Source organism: Leptopilina heterotoma, unplaced genomic scaffold, assembly GCF_015476425.1.
Source record: "Leptopilina heterotoma isolate Lh14 unplaced genomic scaffold, ASM1547642v1 Lhet_42, whole genome shotgun sequence".
Classification (NCBI taxonomy): Eukaryota; Metazoa; Arthropoda; class Insecta; order Hymenoptera; family Figitidae; genus Leptopilina; species Leptopilina heterotoma.
In genome coordinates, this window is record NW_025111078.1 from 3,460,230 (window position 1) to 3,481,652 (window position 21,423).

The 21,423-nt window shown below is 29.2% G+C and overlaps 1 protein-coding gene across 2 annotated transcripts in view; it reads right to left on the bottom strand.

The window, feature by feature from the left end:
- Positions 1-16,068: 16,068 nt before the first annotated feature.
- LOC122506452 (unconventional myosin-IXa-like) overlaps positions 16,069-21,423 on the bottom strand; it is a 37,587-nt gene continuing 32,232 nt past the window's right edge. For both annotated transcript variants that reach the window (XM_043618645.1, XM_043618644.1), the window contains one exon: positions 16,069-20,637. In XM_043618645.1, coding sequence (XP_043474580.1) covers positions 20,540-20,637 — 98 coding nt within the window. In that variant the 3' untranslated portion in view covers positions 16,069-20,539. The remainder of the gene's footprint in view (positions 20,638-21,423) is intronic.

The following is a 21,423-nucleotide window of genomic DNA, read 5'->3' on the forward strand; positions in this document are numbered from 1 at the left end:
CTCAGGAAGGGTCACTTACTATTTTATAAAATCCCACAACTGAACCCACCATGAGGTTTACGAACTCTCCATTCACTTTTGCTAGCCTAGTTCCAAAATTTCCAACTCTCCTCCCATTAGATAAATTCAAATCGATACAAAAAAAAATAAATTCTAGTTGACAAATCCCACCCTATCGTATTCGAACTTTTCTTGTTAGAAAAATTTCCTCGACACCAAAGGAGTCAGTGAAAAAAAAAAAATTTCTCACCTCCATAAATTCATTGTTCAGAAAGTTAAAGACCTTTGTATTATAAAGAATTAGTGCAAATGAATTAATTTTATACACGCTATTTAATTTTCAAACTGGAAAAACCGAGCAAAAAGGGAAAGGAAAATTTAGCGCAAAGTGTAGAAAGTAATCTTGATTTCCAGAGAAATCTAAAGGACTCGTAAAGTTTTAATGACTCACTGCAAGATTCGTTTTTCCTTTGAAATTTCCCTTTGAGCATTAAAATTTGTTTTTAAACATATTATATATGACATATATTTTACGAAAGTCAGTTTTTTAATCCAAAATTTTGTTAAATTATAATTAATTTTTTTTTCCATATTATTTTAATCAATAGTCGAAGATAACACTGGAGATATTTAGAAGCTGATGATTACGAGACTATGCTACGTGACAAAATTAAAAAACTTCTAGTCTACTCCCATCATTTAGTATTATAAAGTATTAATAACCATTCCTTGGATTATCTTTATTTTAATCAAAAGTGCAAAATCAAAGGAATGGGAAACGCATTTTTTGGTGAATGAAATAATTTAATTTAATGTGTAAATTTATTTTCTATATCAAACAATGAAGATGGAGCAGAAAATCAAAGACTTCTTAAATGAAATATGGCTGGGATGAAAATGGCACAACAAATATTTCTTAAATGAAACGTAAAATTGATAATTCAGCAGAAGTGTATTACCTCGTTGGGTTATTTGAACAGATTCAGTGTTGTATTACCTTGAGAAAAGAAAGGGAGAGGTTTTATCAGCAGCAGGGGGCCGAAGACCAGCTGATAAGATTATGATTGATTAATAGCAATCATAAGCAGCATATTAACATACCAAATTATTATTCTTCTTCTGTTAGCACTCCACGATCAAAAGCATCAGAAATTTTCCCTCATGTCATCAGCTCAACTTTTGAATGAACACTGTCCCTTTTGTCTGTCCGTTTAACTTCTTAATCCATGCTCATCCCCTCCAGTTTTTGTCACAGAGTTATTCAGGAAAATAGGGGGAAGAGAAAAAGACTTGGTCCTATTTGTGTTTCAATATAGATAAATTATTTCAAATCATCCCTCTCGTGAATCGAAATATGATTAAATTTTTCTGATTCGAAATTAGGTGAGGCGACGTTCCTTTTTTCGTTTGATCACTAAAGACGTGGAGTGATGCCAATTTTTATAGATTAACCTTAATTATTATTGATTAAAAAAAAGAAGAAGGTTGAGGACCTTGCGGATGTTAAAGGGAGACTGAAAATTCAATTTGATTCGATTAGAGCGAGAGGAAAGCCTCCTGACCGTGCTTTGAATTCCCGAACGAAGTCTTAGGATTCATTCTGAGCTCTTCAGGATGCTTCTTGGAAAGGCTTAAAAGCACAGGAGATACAAGCATGGAACACGCCAAGCGCAAGGCCCTTTTAACCCAAGATGAATTTATGTCTCTTATGTGTATGTGTGTATATCTATATTTGTGAGTTTGTATATAAAAGTGTGTAGAAATGGAGTTTCCTAGTTCCGCACACCTCCACAGGTGTCCCATTTCAGAGTCCGATCCGTTTGTTTTATTTCCTCATTCTTTCGCAATAACCTCGCGTTCGCAAGTGGGTATTGCGGTGAAACTCTATGGTCTGTTGTATTTCATTCGGAAATACAAAACTGGAAAAAAATCGAGGTTTCCGATAAAATGTTTGTTTTATAACAAACAAACAAAAAAATAGAAATATGATTTCATCAATTTTTTTTCGACCAACTAGAAAATGAGAATTTATTTTTTTTCAATACTTGGCTAAATCAAAAAAAATTTCATTTTAGAAAATAGAGATTATTTTTTTGTCCGAAGAACCTTTGATTTTAATGGGAAGATTTGATTTTATTGATGGTTTTACCAGCAGGAAACATTTCATAACTGAAGAATACTTTGATTTTAAGAAGGATGATGATGTCCAGTATTAATGAGTACAGTTGTTCATTCTTCACAAAAAAAATTCTTTGATTCGAAATAAACCAATTAATAGTTGCACAAAGATTCTTCAGTGCTAGCACCCTGAGCAACCTTTCAAAATACAATTTGGGGTACCTCGAATTATTCATTGAAGAAATTTAAAAAAATCCAGTTTAGCTTAAGTGACAGGATGTACAACATTAAGAGATCCTGTCTCTAACCTAACACCATAGTTTGGAGTATTTATAGGGTAATAATAAAAGATTCTTCATAAAGAAGATGAGTTCCAAGATGACCACCAGAGTTTAGAATAGATAATAATTAAAGGTGTCAGTATGCGTCAATGATTTAATTGCTTCTAAACATTTAATCCCGTTTTCCTCGAAACCACATTTTTCAAACCGGGAGGACAGATTCCTCGGATCCTATTGCATCGATTCATCTGCAATTTTGACAGTAGCTTCACAAATACACAATTTTTGAAAGCCGTTTTTTGAATAAATGTAAACCTTTTCTTTTATAAATAACATCGTCATCACTTTTTCTAAATTACATTTCAAAAAACATAAATTTTGAACCACCAGAAATCAAAATAACAACGTCAACTCAGAAATATGTAAATGTAAACTAGAAATATAAAAGTTTATACTGGATTTTCTGGCTTGATGTCATGTCAGCGAGTTTTTTTTCACATTTTGATAAATCTACCGAACAATATGAAAAATTGCTGAAGATCATATCGTTCTCGTAAGTTTCAACAATATTTAAAATTTTTTGCCCCATGTTCACATTTATATGTCATATATATATACTAAAATTCAACATCTGTAATGAATTTAAATTATATCTTTGTTAAAACTACCGCACTTTTATAAACTTTTCAGAAATAAAAATTTTATTCATTAAACAAGTATAATAATCACATTCGCGTCTATACTTTTTCTTCCCGAATGTGAATTCTGACATTATTTTTGCATTTCAATTTGACACTTTTTTTTCAGCGTTTTTGCATAAAAGTATATTTTGAAAAGTAAATCTTTTATAAAAAGGAGCTCTAAAATGCTTCCTTGATACATAAAACGTTTGACACATAAAATATAGCTGTATGAAAAATTCAACTTTTCATGTTTTATGAGATGCGTTTAAATATTTGTGCATCATGATACATTTAATGAAAATACGTGTCTTTTATGACTTTTTAAATTGGAACGTCATTCATGGTATTAGATTTTCTTTTTGCCCCTATTTCGATCTTGTTTTCAAACAAAAATTTACTATATATTAAAATATAATATAAATATTAATCAAGTATATCGAAAAAAATTTAATTATTCTCATACTTATTGAGAATAATATAAATAGTTATTCGATAACTTTTCGAATTGAAATTAAGCGAATTTAAAGTGTATTTTATTGGTGATAGTAAAAGTTTGGAGAATTTAAAATGTCCTGACTAAATCGGACTTTTACTGCTGATGCCAAGTTACAGAAGAAATTATTGCTCTCCTGTCTGAATAAAATTACCGTTTACTACTAATTATGTTGTTCTAAAAATGATGTCATTTCAAACTAATTTACTATTTTTTGGTAATTATTTTTTTGATGGGAAATAAAAAATAAGTTTTGCTTGATATCGATATATTGACTGCCTTATTGTAGAGAAGAATATGTTTGTTGGTACACGTAATTTGTTTTTCATATAGGGATATAGAGAGGGAAACCTGGGGCTGTTTGTTCATGTCTTAAGACTCGTGTTGACGTGTATCCAGTGGAAATTCAAAGTCTCGGTCGCTGAGGTGGATTTTAGATTTAAGCGAACAAGATTACTTGAGGATGGTAGATCACACTGTTATCAAGATACATATAAAAGGAGTCTTACCCCTTGCAAATGCATAATCCACCCATCTTGCCAGGAGAAATTAGCTGTGAAAGTAAACAGACACTGCAATTTCACTGCGCCTTATTTACAGACTTATACTTTCCTCTAAACTAGCAACTTGATGATAATTAAATTATATTTCTATATAACCGTACAATTCTAAACGTATGTTATTTAAAATAAATTTAATTTCACTGTCCAGGAATTAAAAGTGAAGAAAAATTATTTCTGTATAGGAAAGAAACACACTAATAAACTTTTTATATTAATTATATTTAATTATCATTAAAATAAATCAAAATCATATTAAATTTAATTGATATTCCTTATTAGGTGAAACCACGGTAATGGATATATTCAAACTGAAAGTCGAATAACAAACGTCGACATTTCATGGTACTCTTGAATAATTGGGAATCCCGTCCAATTACATGTGTCAGGTAACACTGCAGGGAAGTTCATGTCGTGTGCAAAGTAGTGGTATCGATCGGGAGGGTGAAATCTTTCGGGATCTAAGTTGCGTACACCCAAGTAAGTCATATTTGGAACTGGTTCAAAAGGTGGTCGAACCTATAATACGTGCTGAGAGGAAATTGACGTCGCATTGGATATACAAGGATGCAGAATCTCTTAAAGAAGATGATCCACAAGGTTGAATAATACTCTTATTATTTGGAATTAAGTCTTCCATTATCTAATTTGCATATCTACTCTTTTCATATAAGGATACGTCTATTATGCCAACTTTTAAGTAATTCTACGTCCAGAGTCAATTTTGTACAAATTTCGAGGAATTATTCAGCTTATGAATGGAAGTTAGTATAAATTCATTAGGGTACTAATGGATTTCATGTTTCTATTAATGAACTTTCAAGGATTCGGATTGATTTGATTTTTCCTGTTGTAACAATATCAGAGAACAACTACGTTATTGTATCTTATTGATGTTTGTAGGATTTGAATTGAAACTGAATAGTTGAATAATGATCGGCGTGTTTATGTATATGTTAATGATAATAATGGTACTTCGAAAGGGATTTAGAATGGAATTTAACGGATTTTTGCTTACGAATTTTGTTAATTAGATATGCGAACAATTATCCCTGAACAATAATTATAATTATATTCCTATCATTCTAGGATAATTTCATTTAGATTGTAAAGTATGCGGCACATTTGTGCTGTTCGTCCGGACATGGTGATAGTAACTAATTTGCTTTAATGACTTCACAGTGGTCGCGTGACAGACTCAAACAATGGTATTTACGGCCAAATTTCAGCAATTTGCTCAAGTAGCTCGTCTTTATCCGAGAATGGCCGAGATCTGAACTGTCGTGAAGCTCAAGTCTCGAGGGTGCTCCTGGGAATTTAGGTCAAGGAATTGAACACGTCAATGTTTTTTCTAATCGGATTCTTCCTTTTTCTTCATTCATGTGCCCATTCCATGACACTTTTAACCGGGGAATTTACCCATCAACCCAAAATACGAAAGGTGATCTGCTAATTGTGGCTAATCAAAAGTGGAATTAGAAAACGTGTAGTGTTTCCTCTATTGGGAGTACAGGAACACTTCAGAGAACTTATAAATAAACACCAAATATTGAGAAAAAACCTCGATCAAGCAGGGTTCTTTGTTACTAATCGCAATCTCAAGACTTTTTAGGCGCAGATTCAAAATCTTTAAATTAAAATTAACAATTACCGTAGTTTTTATAAATTATAAATAACTTTTCAAAGATACAATTTCTGCAATGACCCAACACAAATTGGTTACAAATGAAGTCTGAATTTATTGGAAAATCTGCTTTTGAAATAACTGATAAAAATACATCAATTTTGACATATTTAAAATTACTTACATATTCGTATATTGAGAAATGTCAGAAAAATGATAAATATAAAAATCGTTCAACTCGAGTTTGTAGTACACATACATCTTCCTGTTTACTTTTTTTTGGGTAAATAAAAAAAAAAAGTTGCGTTTCGCTCGTCAGAAAAGCAGAGTGAAAATATTTTTCCATTTCTTTCATTAAGTGTGTTTCCAGAGAACAAAAAAAAAAAGTTGTCAAATTGTTGCAAATTGCATTGTCATGCTTTACGCTTTTGATTTGTTTCTCTTTTTTAAAATTTTTGAACACTGGTCATAATTAGTTTCAGTAGAAATTATACCATTCTGTTTTAATATGCATTATATTTGTCATATTTCACAAGAATAAATATTATTATTCTTCGTCATATGTACACTATATAATGTTAAATCTAATATATTTTGACGAGTAATTTTAAAAGAAGAGGAAAGTTTTACTGCTCGTGTCGATATATGACAAATTGTTAGCAGAAAAAATTGTATGAAATATGGAAGGATCTGGCTTGTGATAGGTAATGTTTGCATACTTCATGTCAAAATTGAGTTATATTTATGAGTGTAGACTTAAATCCTTTATTATCGAAAAAATCCTGTTTCTTTTAATACGAACTAACCTAGTCTAGAAAATTTGCTTACAAAAACTTGTTACAAAACTATTATTTCTATAACAATTTTTTTACAAACATTAATTAAAGTAATCAGTTAATTACTTTAAATGTTTGTTTTATTAAACTACTTTTACTATTGATTATGATTAATATTCAATTCATGAGAAAGAATAAAATTTACCATCATGTCGTTAGGGGTTGACCACAATAATATTCAGGCAGAGTGTTCTTGATTATTTTTGAACAATAATAATGAAACCAATTTACACTTTAATATCATTTGATAGCGTTGACATTATTCAAACACTAGATCAATCATTAAATGTTGTGAATGTCCATAGATGTGATTTATGAGTACGTTGTTCCTTGTAAATTGCACATCTGTCTACTAAGGGACCACGAACTTGACCCTTTTATTTGGTTATTAAATTTCCACTATTTGAATGACATTTGAATTGCGGTGACTGGTTATGTTCCACAAATGTCGATTTCTCTCTAAGAGGGAGGGAATAACATTTGTGACTTACTGCTACCAATTTCTCAAACTCACTAATAGTCCAGGAGCCAGCAACAGAATTTGGTAATGTATTTTGACGCTCTCACTCTATTATCACTTTATTAATACTCCATTATTCGTGCATTATAAAATGTGGTACATGGGTAAATAAAAATTATTTTTTAATTAGGTACACTTTTGCTAATTTCAAAGTATCGACATTTATTTTCAGGGCGACAATAGTCTGAGTGATATGGAAATCCCCAAGAAGACAATACAACATATCTCATTAGTGTGAAGAGCCAGCCAAACGTCGAACCAGTGAGAAGAGCTACCGGTGGGGCCCTGTATTGATCTGCACCCAAGATCAAAAATCAAGACAACGACTACCAGAAATATAAATTACTGGAGTAGATAAAAAAGTGGTTATAATCTCAAACTGTCAAAAAGTAAAATTTAGAACACAATACAACATATCTCATTAGTGTGAAGAGCCAGCCAAACGTCGAACCAGTGAGAAGAGCTACCGGTGGGGCCCTGTATTGATCTGCACCCAAGATCAAAAATCAAGACAACGACTACCAGAAATATAAATTACTGGAGTAGATAAAAAAGTGGTTATAATCTCAAACTGTCAAAAAGTAAAATTTAGAACACAATACAACATATCTCATTAGTGTGAAGAGCCAGCCAAACGTCGAACCAGTGAGAAGAGCTACCGGTGGGGCCCTGTATTGATCTGCACCCAAGATCAAAAATCAAGACAACGACTACCAGAAATATAAATTACTGGAGTAGATAAAAAAGTGGTTATAATCTCAAACTGTCAAAAAGTAAAATTTAGAACACAATACAACATATCTCATTAGTGTGAAGAGCCAGCCAAACGTCGAACCAGTGAGAAGAGCTACCGGTGGGGCCCTGTATTGATCTGCACCCAAGATCAAAAATCAAGACAACGACTACCAGAAATATAAATTACTGGAGTAGATAAAAAAGTGGTTATAATCTCAAACTGTCAAAAAGTAAAATTTAGAACACAATACAACATAGCTCATTAGTGTAAACAACCAGCCAAACGTCCAACCATTGAGAAGAGCTACCGGTGGGGCCCTGTATTGATCTGCATCCAAGATCAAAAATCAAGACAACGTCTTCCAGAAATATAAATTACTGGAGTAGATAAAAAAGTGGTTATAATCTCAAACTGTCAAAAAGTAAAATTTTCGTTAAGAAAATTAGTGTCACTTGGTGTAACAACTATTAGTAGGATCATTTGACGAACCCTCATGGCAAATTAGGTTTGTTTCAACGTTCACTGCCAAAACAACGATAGTATCCCTAATAAATATAATAATTTTTGAATAACATTCTTCGAAATCTAATTCTCGCATTTCGCAGGTACTTCAGGAGATATTCTCTCAGAGGTCCCTTGTGTTGATTCGAACCAACATTTTGCAACAGAAACACTAGAATTCCTCCCAGAATATGTAAATTTGATGAAAACATATTACGAGCTAGAATCAGGTCGGTGACTACAATTGTCTCCATTTATTTGTTACAGCAAATATAGACGAATTTCGATATGCGCAATAGAAGTTGGCATATGTCAGAAGTTATAAACCATAGTTCCTCTCGCCTCTTCTAAATAAAGATTACTTTTTTGAAAGATTACTTTTTATAAGCAATTTTCTTTTAAAAAATAGTAATAAAATATTAGACAATTAGAATTATCACAATTATAATTGTGAATAACAAATTAATTTGGTAAGAATAGATCTGTATTAAAACATCTATTTACTCCATAAATAAAAATTTCATTAAACCGGAAAACTTTTTTTTTATGATACATTATTGATATTGGTTAACATGTTATATAAAATAAGAATAAAAGTCTGACGTTCGTTTAGGTGTTAAAATCCAATATTGGATCATAAATATTTGTCATTATATATATATATTTATCCAGTAAAAGATTGTTTTAGACATAATTCATTGGGAGAGGGCTTCATGAATAAAACGAAACTTGGGATAAAGTTTCTTCTTGAGCATTTCAAGAGCTACGTCTTCTTAGTAGCAAATTTTGGCGTCCAATAAACTTGAAGACTCGTACGACAGTTGGCAAACACCTAGCAGGTTTATTTTGTAAATTTCGATTTCTCAATATATATATATACGTATAGACGAAATCTGGATAATGTCAGGCACTTACCAGTCGTGGGGAAAAGTTATATATAAAGTTTATTCAGTGAAAATTGTCATTCTGGTTGGGATAAATAATATTTATAGGGAGATAGCTATTTTATAGTCATAGCTATACGTTGGTATTATTGGATAGAAAACACTATCTATAAATAACACAACAAAAGTAATTTCACTAAAACTTATTTTATGACACAGAAATGATTTTTCAATAAAACTTAAAAGTTGGTAGTAGGGCTTTAAAAATTTTTTTTTCAAAATTTTATGAAAATTAGTTTTTTAAAAATTGAATTTGGGATGAAAGCAATAATTAAAATTTTTAATTAATAATATTATCGTTAATGCATCTTTTATGCAAAACAATTAAACGATGCGTACTGTTTTTGCTCATTAAATGCGAACCAATATTTGTAATTGCTTGCAATAAAATATTACACATGTATATATATATATGTATAAATCTACAGTATAAACTTATTAATACAAATTTTCGAGTATTTGAAAATTTATTCACGTTTATTTTACTTTGGGGATTTGATATCAAATTATAAATTAGACCACAATTATCAATTAAAAATGCAATAAAATGAAAATATTTGTATAATTAATTTCTGATAATTTCAACAATGCACTTTAGAATTAAATATGGTATTTTGAAAATTTTACTACAATAATGTTAAAATGTTTAATAGTTTCATTAAATAAAACTTTTGTAATCGAAGGTTTATTAATTAATTATTTATGAGGGGAAAATGGAAAATACGTAAATGTGAAATATGTTAATTTGAATATTAACAGAATTAAAATTTGTTTCTAGTTAAAAGTGGAAAATCTGCAAAAGTTCAGATGCGAAGAAGTCGATCACAAGTTCGCGGACAGCAAAAAGATGCGCAAGCAATAGTTTACTTACAATCTAACTAATTTATTAGCTTTCTACCTGTTAATTAAATTCTAACGCGAAAATTAATAATAAATTTCGTACAAAGTCCAGTCCTCAAGAAGGTGTTGAGGAGCTTCATTAATTTTCACTTTCAACCTCATAATCCTGATCTCAGAGGGGAAGGCAAACAATTAATTTACTTGGATTAAGTATTTAGTTAATTTTTCAGAAGAAATAAATTGATTTTACAAGAAGAACTAAATAGAAAAGTCAATGTTTGGTATTGTAAAATTTATAATTTCAAAAATATGTAAAATTCAATTTTGCGATGAATATTATGTGTGATCATTGCCAGGTGATGTAAACTTCGCAAACTATGTGTTCTATTTTGGCAACGGGGCATTAAATGATAATAACAATTTATGTTTTCCTAAACAGTGTCAAGCTTCCAAAAATAGACATATAGTTGAAAGTATAAAGAATGTTGATTTAATAATCATCGATTTAATGATTTAGCAAAATCCTAAATGTCAATATTCTATTAGATTGGTAAATAGACTAATTGGATAATAATTATTTCAATTTATGATTATATTGTACAAATGAATTTTTATAATTAGACCTTGGTCAGCTTCATGTCGACAGGTATTATTAGCTAATTTTCGAAGCTATTAATATTGTCTCCTAAGTGGATCAATACTTTACTAGGCAATACGTCCAATTGACGTATTTCAAAATTTCAATTAAAACAAAGTATTAAGTTTTTAGAAAATTCGAATCTACATAAAGCTCACGAAATATATCCCAAACATTTTTTCTACCCATTTTTTAAAAGAAGATGGGTTTTTTTTTATTCACCCTCATGAATAATAATTTTTCATTTAGGACCCATCGAAATGTTAATCTAGTTATTAACTGCATACGTATAAATTGTTCTCTATCTGCATACATAATCTGAATAAAACAATTTAGCATCTGGGGTACCAAATAATTTCGCAGTCAAAAGGGTTTATAGAAAGCTTATAAAGCTTAGGTTCCATTATGAATCAACATTGTTATCGTGGAACTATGGCTAATGATGGCTTTCAGAATGAGCAGTTTAAAATCTGTCTGATAAATTTAAATTAAATTTTCAAGTGAAATCATCAGAAACAAACGGAACAAGGGAGAGAGATAAATAGACAGAGGAAGAAAAAGAGAGAAAGAGAATGGAGAAAGAAAGAAAATTGATCGCATTCTTTTCTGCTTCATTTGATTTCTTAAAAGGAAGACCCGTCAACGGTATTATCAATTTATCCCGAATAAGCTTCGATATCTACAAGAAACAGACACTTTGAGAAGAAATGGATAAAGAGTTAAAAGAAATAGTCAGTTAAAGAATTTACTTTTTAAGTGGGTTTAGTAAACTTCATTTAACGTACAATTTTCAAGAAAATGTAAAAAGTAATATTTTCTTCACGTTTAGTTTGATAATGTAATTATTTGAAAATAATTTTGTAAAATATTTTTGCAACTCGAAATTGTAAATTTTTATTTTTATTACATTTTTAATATTTCTTCATCCCTATTGAATATTAAAAATTCTTTAAATAAAAATAGATAGAATTCCCTTGTTATTTAATTTTAAATTGAAACATGCGGTTGGTTTAATTAAATTCCTATCAATTTTCTATTTTAAAAAAAGAGGAATAAAAAAGTAAAATGTTCTAAAAAATAGTCATATCTAGTTTAATAAACTAAAAGCTTTTTAAAAATGCAATTTCTATCAATCCCGCACAGAATACAATATTTCTTTATTATTTCATTGAAATATTTAAAAAATTTCAATCCAATGAGTTTGAAATTGTGGTTCAGTCAACTCTTGTTTAAAATTTTTTGTTAAATTTATTATTAATTTTGACGAAGTTAAATTCGACGAAATTAAAACAAGAGACGGAAATGCAGTTTCAAAAAAAAAATTTTCAACTTTTAGAAATGAAAAATAAATAAAAGATTTAAAATAATAAATAAATAAACAAATACTAATTATTTAAATACTTAAACTGAGTCATGTATTGCGGAACAATATGTATAATAAGTTTTCTAACGATGTTCGATTGTTACAAATATAGCAACGCCTAACAATTTTTATTCGATTGTATAAATTACAAAATTCTTTTTTTTGGGGAAATAAACTTGAGAATTAGATTGTTTCATCTTGGATAGTCTACACTGAATAAAGGGTGTCACAAATATATTATCGTCTAAAAATTAGGTTACTGTCAGACTTCGAGAGATATTAGTGAATAAAAAAGTGCAAGATTCGTCACTATTCGTAAAGTCTAGTGTCAGATTTGTCACCAGACAGCCACGAACCGTTAGTTGCGCGGTTTCTCCGTTCGAACAGAAGCGCTAGTAGTCCAAGCGGACACTGCGACGACTGCGACCAAAGAGGACAGAAAAACTGTGACTTTAGTGCAACTTTGATCCGCAAAAAGAAAGAGACAAAAAGGGTTTTACTAGGTGAATTTCTGAGCTATTAACATTAATTATTATTAATTTTGTTTACCGATTTGTACCTGTCTTCAGGGGTAAGTAAGAATATTTTCACGTCTTTGCAATTTTACACCTAATTTTTATAATAATGATGCGTTAATTTTTTTACAAATTTATTAATTAAGTAAATTATAGTTTATAACAAATTTTTTTTTATCTTTTTTGTCACTGGAAAGTTAGAGTATACTGTTCAAAAGAGTTACAATTCTAGTTTGAAAATATTATTTTGTTTTATTACTAACATTGCGAAAATTGCAGGCTCTGTATCTAACTTATTTCTCAAGATTTAAAAATTTATGCATAAGAGTTGGAAATATGTTCTGTCGTGAGGAAGGAGGGTAAAAAAAAGAGCGAAGGGAAGAGAATAGAGTCACATAACAGTGAGATACTGAGTTTGCGGTTGGATGAAGAACTTATTCTGAAGAAAGTTGACCTAGAGAAAATAAATTGTATGACTCACAGACTCATCATGAATAAAATATAATATTGCTGCTTTCAGTATATACCACAATACACACAAGTACACACTCAAGTAGACGTCTGGTGGTTTTTTTCACCTTGTACATTTTATTTCAAAACGTTCACTTTTTAATAATTCATAACAAAATATTTTTTATGTCTTGTACGAATTATTGAGTAAAATTTTTGACATCAGTGAATTTCTTTTAGCGTGCTAGCAGAATTTATCTTTTAGTGATATTCAGTCGTGTTGGATGAAAATATAATACTCCTATTAAGGTTTATATATCTTAAATTTTTGAAAAGTAAAAAGAACATAAAATTCTTAGGGACAATAATAATTGACAGTTGTTGTGTGTCTATAATTTATTATTTAATTTAATTAGAAAAAAATTATCAACTTTGACCCGACTGAGCAATAATCGGTAAATTATCATATTGGCAAATTCGAGGTGATCGATTGTTTCTTTAATTATTTATTTAAAAAGACATCGAAGACCAGATAGAACATGACAACATCTAATTAGTAGTTCCTCATTCTATCACACAAGAAAACTGAATGTTTTTATATCGTTAAATATTTCTTCAACAAAGACAAAAAGGAAGCTCATTGGATTCAGATTAATCTCTGTTGAAAGTTTCCTTAAGTCGCTGCAAGTCGTCAGTTTGTCGAGTCAAAAGTTCGAGGTGAAGTGTTTTCTGTTAGACAGTGTATAACAGATTGAAGGTCTTACAAATCGGGTGGTAATGCGTCTTTGAGAGTCTCTTCACTATGAAAATAAGACTAACTTGAAAACTCCTCAATATATATAGAACCTTGTGTTATCTCGCCCTCACGAGACACTTTTTTTTCCCTCCTCCTTTTTTCATTTTCTTCAACTTTCATCCTGTCATTTCTAGTTTCAAAAACTTTCCAGTTTACTCGATACAGGTCATAGTTGATTGCTGATCAAAATGAACCTTTCTTCATCCTCCACTATTAAATAGCTTGCAAAACTTCTTTGTTCGCACTACTAAAGATATTTATACTTCAAAGGAAATTTCTTGAAATTACTATTTCGAATTCATCGATGCTAATTTAAATAAGATTCAAGTCAAAGAGAATATAATAAATTATTTAGAATCTACTGTGGAATTATTATCCAAATTGTTCATTTATTAAGAATAACTCGCATCGCTAATTTTTATCGGTGATATTTCAAACTGAATAAATATTGATAAATTCATTTAAATTTTCAAATGAATAAATATCCAAAATAGCAAATTGAAGCATTGATGAAAAAGTGTAGAAAAAATATTGCTTTATATCGAAACAATGTCGCAGCTAGAGGATAAAAATTAAATATTTATTTCTGAATAAAAACGAGCTTAATTGTACCGAACTAAAATGGAAAAGAAAGAACGTCAAATATGTATCTCAGCTGACTTTAATTGAATGTAGGTAAAAATTCACAGTTCTTAATTGACTCGAGTTCATTATTTAAGTGATCTACTGTTGTGATAATAATAGGATAATAATTACTAAGAATTATTTCACTCTTTGTTTGCAATAATCAACTGATGTAAATTAGACCCTCGAAGGCATGTAGCCGGCAGCAGCTTCTAATAATCGGTCTCATAATTAGATATTAGATCATTGTTTGGCGTCAATATATTTGGAACAATTGATAATTCACATGAATTAGCAATCATTCATGTTTTCGAATAATTTTACTTTTGAAGAAATTTGTAAATGTAATAGAACATTTTTTTGAGTATCTAATAATTTTTAGAGTTAATCAGAATAATAAGGATCAGGGAAAAAGTCAAAATTCTGTCTGGAAATCGGAGAAAAATAATGTTAAATTTTTGTGGCAACCCTGGTATTATAAATTATTCCCATTTCGAAATTAACGTCTATATACCGAAATCTTACAATTTATTTACCCCCAAGAGAGATCGATATTGCATTCCTTTTTTCTGAAACGACTTACTATAAACGTTTTATATAAATTGATAAAAGTATCACTTCAAGATAAAAAAAAGAAGAATAAAAGTTTACTGCAAATTCTTTTATCATAAATCAGAGAAACAATTCTTTAAATTGATACATCTCTTTATTGGTGCTTAGGGGTTTTCTCATTCTTTGAGAAGAAAAAAAAAGTAAATCAAGAAAGATTCAACATTGCAAACTGGCTATATTGAAACCAGTTGATGAAAAGTTCCAAGGCATTTGAGAAGATGTCGATTTCCGAGAAATCAACAAGAGTCACGAGCGAAAGGCAAGCCAATGTCGCGTCGCTTGCACTATAGAGAGAGAGTAGTGAAAGAAAAAGTCACATTTTATAGGTATACGATTTACTGTCGTCCGTTCTTTTCGATTGTACGTGAACTCGAGATTTCAAGCGGTTAAATCACCCGAATTTCATTTCTGTCCGAACGGGGGACATTACTGCTCACAGTCCTTCCTCGCAAACGAGGGTAGTTTTACCTTTCGAAATTCCTTTCTCGATCGTCTCCTTTGTCCACAAGCCATTTTCGATTCTCTCTTTCTATAGATATATAGAAACTTCTTCCCTCTGATTCGTTGTGAAAAACAGAAGGACTTCGCCCTTATACGTGAGAGAAATAAAAGTGATGAATACGAGACACAGTACTGAAAACCCTGAAATCAAGACTCCGCTTGAATCCCTTCGACAAAACAAATCCGATTAGAAAAAAAAATACCAGTAGAGATTTTCAACATTTAAATCTTGATTGGGTGGTAAAAATATATTTGCTGACTCTTCGAAATTGAAGCAGTTAAAAAAAATGTAGGTCTAATTATTGATTACGAATCCGAAGTCAGATTTTCAAAATTCAAAATGGCGGTCATCTTTTCCCTGACCAGACTGACTTGAAGTTTAACGGATTTTTGAAATATAGGTGATTAGTACGTAAATAAAATACAAAATGAAATTAAGTATAAGGTAGATATTATTTAACAGGTATGCTGTACATAAGATTTCTTTCTCCTTACAAATATTATATAAAATTACAGTCAATCGCGTAGAATATCAGCATTCTTCAATTCACTCTTTTTCTCACTTGACATAAAATTTTCTTTCTCTCGTTCAAATTAACAATTACATGCACGCATTAACATACATTCATACACCCATTCACATAATATAGGCTCGCGGATTAAATCAGTAAAGCTTCGAACAAAAGGAGCATTGGTGGTTTTTCAACAATACCATCTCGCTCTATTTCTCAAAAAAAAAAAAAAAAAAAATACTCAACATCCTCTTCAAAAATTCAGCGAGACTAACACTTCTTTCGATCTTTATTTTATATTAATAAATTCCATTCTCGAGTTTAAAAATTCATTCTCCAACACTTAAAGCGCTTTTTAGATTCCCGAATTTTCTATAAAGTTTTATAAAGTATATGAACTTAAAAAATATATATATAAACGAATGATGAAAGCCAAATATTGGCATATTGGGGGGTTTTTTTTATACCCTTTACTTATTTTTATATACATAAAGAACTCCTTTTTGAGGTGTTATACAATCTCATTCTTACATTTTTTCTTTCAGTAAATGCCATTTAAAAAAAGAAAGAATATTTTTGTTCGACTTTTGTAATGACAAGAACTAAGCTAAGAGATTATAAAAACCTATTCTTAAAAAAAAAAAAAAAAAAAAAAAAAATGATGCTGGCAGTCACGCTTTTTCTTCCCATTGACTTATGACGGAATTACGACCTAACTTAAAGAATAAGAGCTGAGATTAATCCCCTCTATAAAAGATGACTTTTTAGATTAAAGCTTCACATAAACTTGTTTAAACTTTCCCCAAGACTTTAGCGTATATAAGACCTGCTGTTTCAAATTTAATTTACCACAACTTCTTTATTTTTTCTTCTTTCAAACTTCTCTTTAAAGCTAAAATAATAAACTTTCTATTTTTATCAGGAAAAATAAACACTTGGAAAATTTTTTTCAAAAAAAATTTCACGAACTTAGGTGACAATAAAACCGTCATTAGTCAATAGAAAAATCTTTTCCCCCGGGGGCACTAAAAGAATAGCGTTAAAGATAGCCTGGGGAATTTTCACTTAGTTAGCTACTATATTTACATATATAAATATAAATATTTATATTTATATATTTTTAATATTTAATATTTATATATTCATATATGTAGGTCCCTATTCCGGTAACACGTATTCAATATTATATTTCGAATCGTAATTTCTGCGAATCATATTCTTTTTTTTTATCCGAAATCGCATTATACATTTTACAATATTTTTTTTTTGTACTTCCAAGTACAACAGGAAGAACATTGCAGGTTTTTTTTTTCTCGCGACGTTTATTATTCATAAAATGAATCTTACTCTCTATCATTCACATACTTGACAATTTGATTATTATTTTTTTTTTAAAGAGGAAGCATCGAACCTACGCGAGAGTTCCCACATTATTTATTTTCTTTTTAAAATATTTACATGAGTTGTTTTAAAAAAAATATATTCAAACGTTTATCTAATTTGCAGACATTTGTAATTTAATTCATATCCTAAAAGAACTCATAAATCATAAAAGTCTCAAAAATGAGAAAACGTAAAAAAAGTTTTAAAAAAAATTAACCCACATCCCCCTTTTTAAGAATAAATTTTTTTCTAGTTTATAATTTTTCATAAGAGGAAGTAAACACAGGAAAAGCGAGATCCGAGGTACGCCCATTATTATTAGAAAAAAAATCTTTAATTTAAAGGCCTTCTTTTTTGTCTAAATCGTAGATTGTTGAATCAATAAAAAAAAAATTGATTAAAATTGAAACGAAGAAATTGTTGAAATATAGAGGATTTTTAGGTTAGATTATTCTGCGCAAGCGCGGGGGAAATGGGAGTGAGAGAGAAGAATCGAAACTTCTCTCTCGCTCCCGTTATCCCGCCTCCCTGCCAACAGCTGAGGAGAAAAACAGCTCTAAACAAAAAAGGAAAGAGACTTTTTTTTTTACTTCCAAAAATATTCAAGACAAATTTATTTTATAAATAATAAATAAAAGTACGAAGATATTTTCATTTTAGTTGAAATTATTATATATCTTTAAAAGATATCAACTAAAATAGTCCTAGTATCTATAAATACAAAAAAAAAAATTGACCTAACAATCTGTAATTTTTTTCTTTCTCTCAAATGAAAAAATATGTGCGTCGTTATAAATCAGGCGTATCTTCGGAAAAATAATCCGACTATTATTTTAGTCTACTCGATCATGGATTATACACAATATTGTCAGTTTTTTAATTTTTTTTTTCGAACGATGAGCAACGATATCCGGAAGAAGAAAATTTTTAAAAAATATATTATTATATAACTTAAACGAACATTCCCCGGAAATTCGCTGTTTATCGTCTCGTTTTCAGAGCTTTTAGTGAACTTCCTCAATTAATTTTTTGTTTGTATTAGTGTAAGAAACTGTCGAGTAGAATCATTGCTTGCGCATTGTGCGCTTCACAGAAAGCTTGAAATTTTTTCGAAGCGTATATGCATTTACATTAATTATTATAATTTTTTTTTTTTTGCAATATTACTCTTACAATACGATTATTCCTCGACAACGAATATATGTGCAAAGTTCATGACTTGTAAGCATTTTTTTTTTAATGATCTGTGCGCAACTCACTAAAATCATTTTCTTTAATTTTATTTCTAAGAGAATCTCACTGGTCCGAATATTGAAAAAAAATTTTAATTTCGTACAAAGAAAACACGTTTTTTTACTATTCACAACATTGGTCAGTGAAATCTTGAAAATTCAGTAAATTTTTTAGAAACTAGAAAAGGTTTTTTTAGAGAAGGCTCAATGTCATGGATTTACTGTACATATATAATATCGTAGAGCAATTATACAACGCATTTTTTATATTTTCTTTAGAAAACAGACGTTCATATACATATAAAAAAATATGTTTAAAAAGAGCCTCGCTTCTCTAAATAATTCTTTTAAAAAAATAAATTTGAAACGAGTTTTGAAACGATTACCGAATTAAAATTTCGACTCACATCATCTAGATACTATACATAGCAAACACTTTTTTTTTAAGAAAAAAAAACATTTCAATGAATTTGTATAATAAATTTTCTAGTGTATAATTTTTTTTTGTTCTAATAAACACTTTCGCGACAAGAAGACGATCGTCGAAGCAATTATACAAACTGCCGATAATTTAGAAAAAAAATTTTCACAAAACGTTCATTTACATTTCAATTTTCAATTTTCAATAACCAAACAGTATTTTTAAAAATAACTTTTTTCTACAATTCATCCAGTCATTGCTTTCAATTGAAAGACATTGAATAATTTATAAAAAAATATATTTATAAATGAATATTTAAAAAAATGAAATTGCCCCCAAGAATAATGATTTTTAAAAACTAAAAAAAAAACCATATATTTTGATTCTGAGTAATAAAAAATAGTTCAGTTCTGAGCAGTGCAAAAAAAATGCTCGATGATGATGATAAGGAATGATAAAAAAATTACATATACGTAAATATAAAGATGCGAAAAGAAAATGAAAAAAAAGTTTGCTAAAAAATATACAGTTTCATTGGAATGATAATTAAGCGATATTGCTTGAATATAGTTAATAAAAAAAACGAATTAAAAATTAAAAAAAAAAGTAGTAGTAATTAGCTTTTTTATCATCACTACAAACTAGAATTTGGTTTTCTCGTTTCCCTCTCGCTTAGTTCTATTAATTTTCTCACCGCATCTAATCATCACATTTTATAAAATGTAAATAAATCATCATTTTGAAGTTCTTTCAATATTATTATTTTTTTTTTCACAATTGAAAACTCAGTCTAACGCCTTGGCGCTTTTTTGTACAGAATCTTATATTTCCAGATGAAAGAACTACGTCGTTTCATCCACAAAAAAAACAGCGTCATACAACTTTAACATTAAAAAGAATTATAATATATAATAATTGTAATATAATAGAATATAATATTAATAAAAAATAATTTATTGCAAAGTGCAATTTGGAAAACGCGATTTTGTATATTAATTTTTTCTTCGGAAGTTTTTAACGGGAAAAAGGTAGAAACGAAAAATTTTTTTTTCTTTTTTCACACCTTTCGTAATAATAAATGCAATAATATCGCATATAATTATCCACACTCGCAAAAAAAAAATATCTGCATTCAACAAATTACTAAACCTATCTAGAATCAAGTTTTTTTTTTTTTTTTGCTATTATTTAGTTAACTGTCAACAAATGCTATTATTTTTTTTTCTTTAAAAGAGACTTGCGATTCGCAGTGAATGCATCACGCAGGTAGCAATGACATTTTTTTTCAGTTAATAATGAATCTATACTTTGATTTGTGTACTTAACCGAGACGTGTTTTATGGACGATGTATTCTCGTCATACCATCACCATATCTTCGTCATGATGAATGATTGTCTGAAACGAGTTGTCCGCCGAGCTTTGTCTTTGAATCGGTTTCTTCCTGACTAGGCCGTCTGAAAATAATTCAGAGAAAAAAATTAATTAAAATTATAATATTCCATATATAAGGAAAATATTTGAAAGAATTTTCAATCCAGACTTCGCACTTTATAATAAATTTTTAAAAATTTGCACAAAAGGAGCTTTCAAACTAAAAAAAAGTAGTAAAAAAACATGCTAACGAAAAATTAAACTTGACGACCAAAAAAACACGTTTTAAACACTTCACAAAATTGACAAAAATTACATTCTATATTTTATTTTCCTGACTTTGTTCTAATTTTCATAAAAAATTAAACTTAATTTAATTCTTGCGAAGAATTTTATGAAAAAGTTTTAAATAATTCATTTCTTTCGACTAATTTTATGCAAATTCAAATTTAAATAATTGAATTCCTAGGAAATTTTTATTATTCATGAAAATTGAATTCTTACGAAGATTTTTACAACAAATTTTTTAAATAATTGAAAATTTAAATTTATTAAAAATTAGCAAAAATTCGAAAAACCGAATTTCTTAAAATTTAACATTTTTTCTTCTCTTTTATGGCATTAAGCTTCATTATTTTTGGGCTTTTCAAAAATACTTTACTTTTTTAATAGTCTCCACATTTTAGTAAAAAATTTAAATTTATTAAAAATTATCAAAAATTTGAAAAACCGAATTTCTTAAAATTCAACATTTTTTCTTCTCTTTTATGGAATTAAGCTTCATTATTTTTGTGCTCTTCAAAAAAACTTTATTTTGCACAGCTCTAATTTTTAACACTAATTGCATTTTTTGAGAAATTCATTTAAAA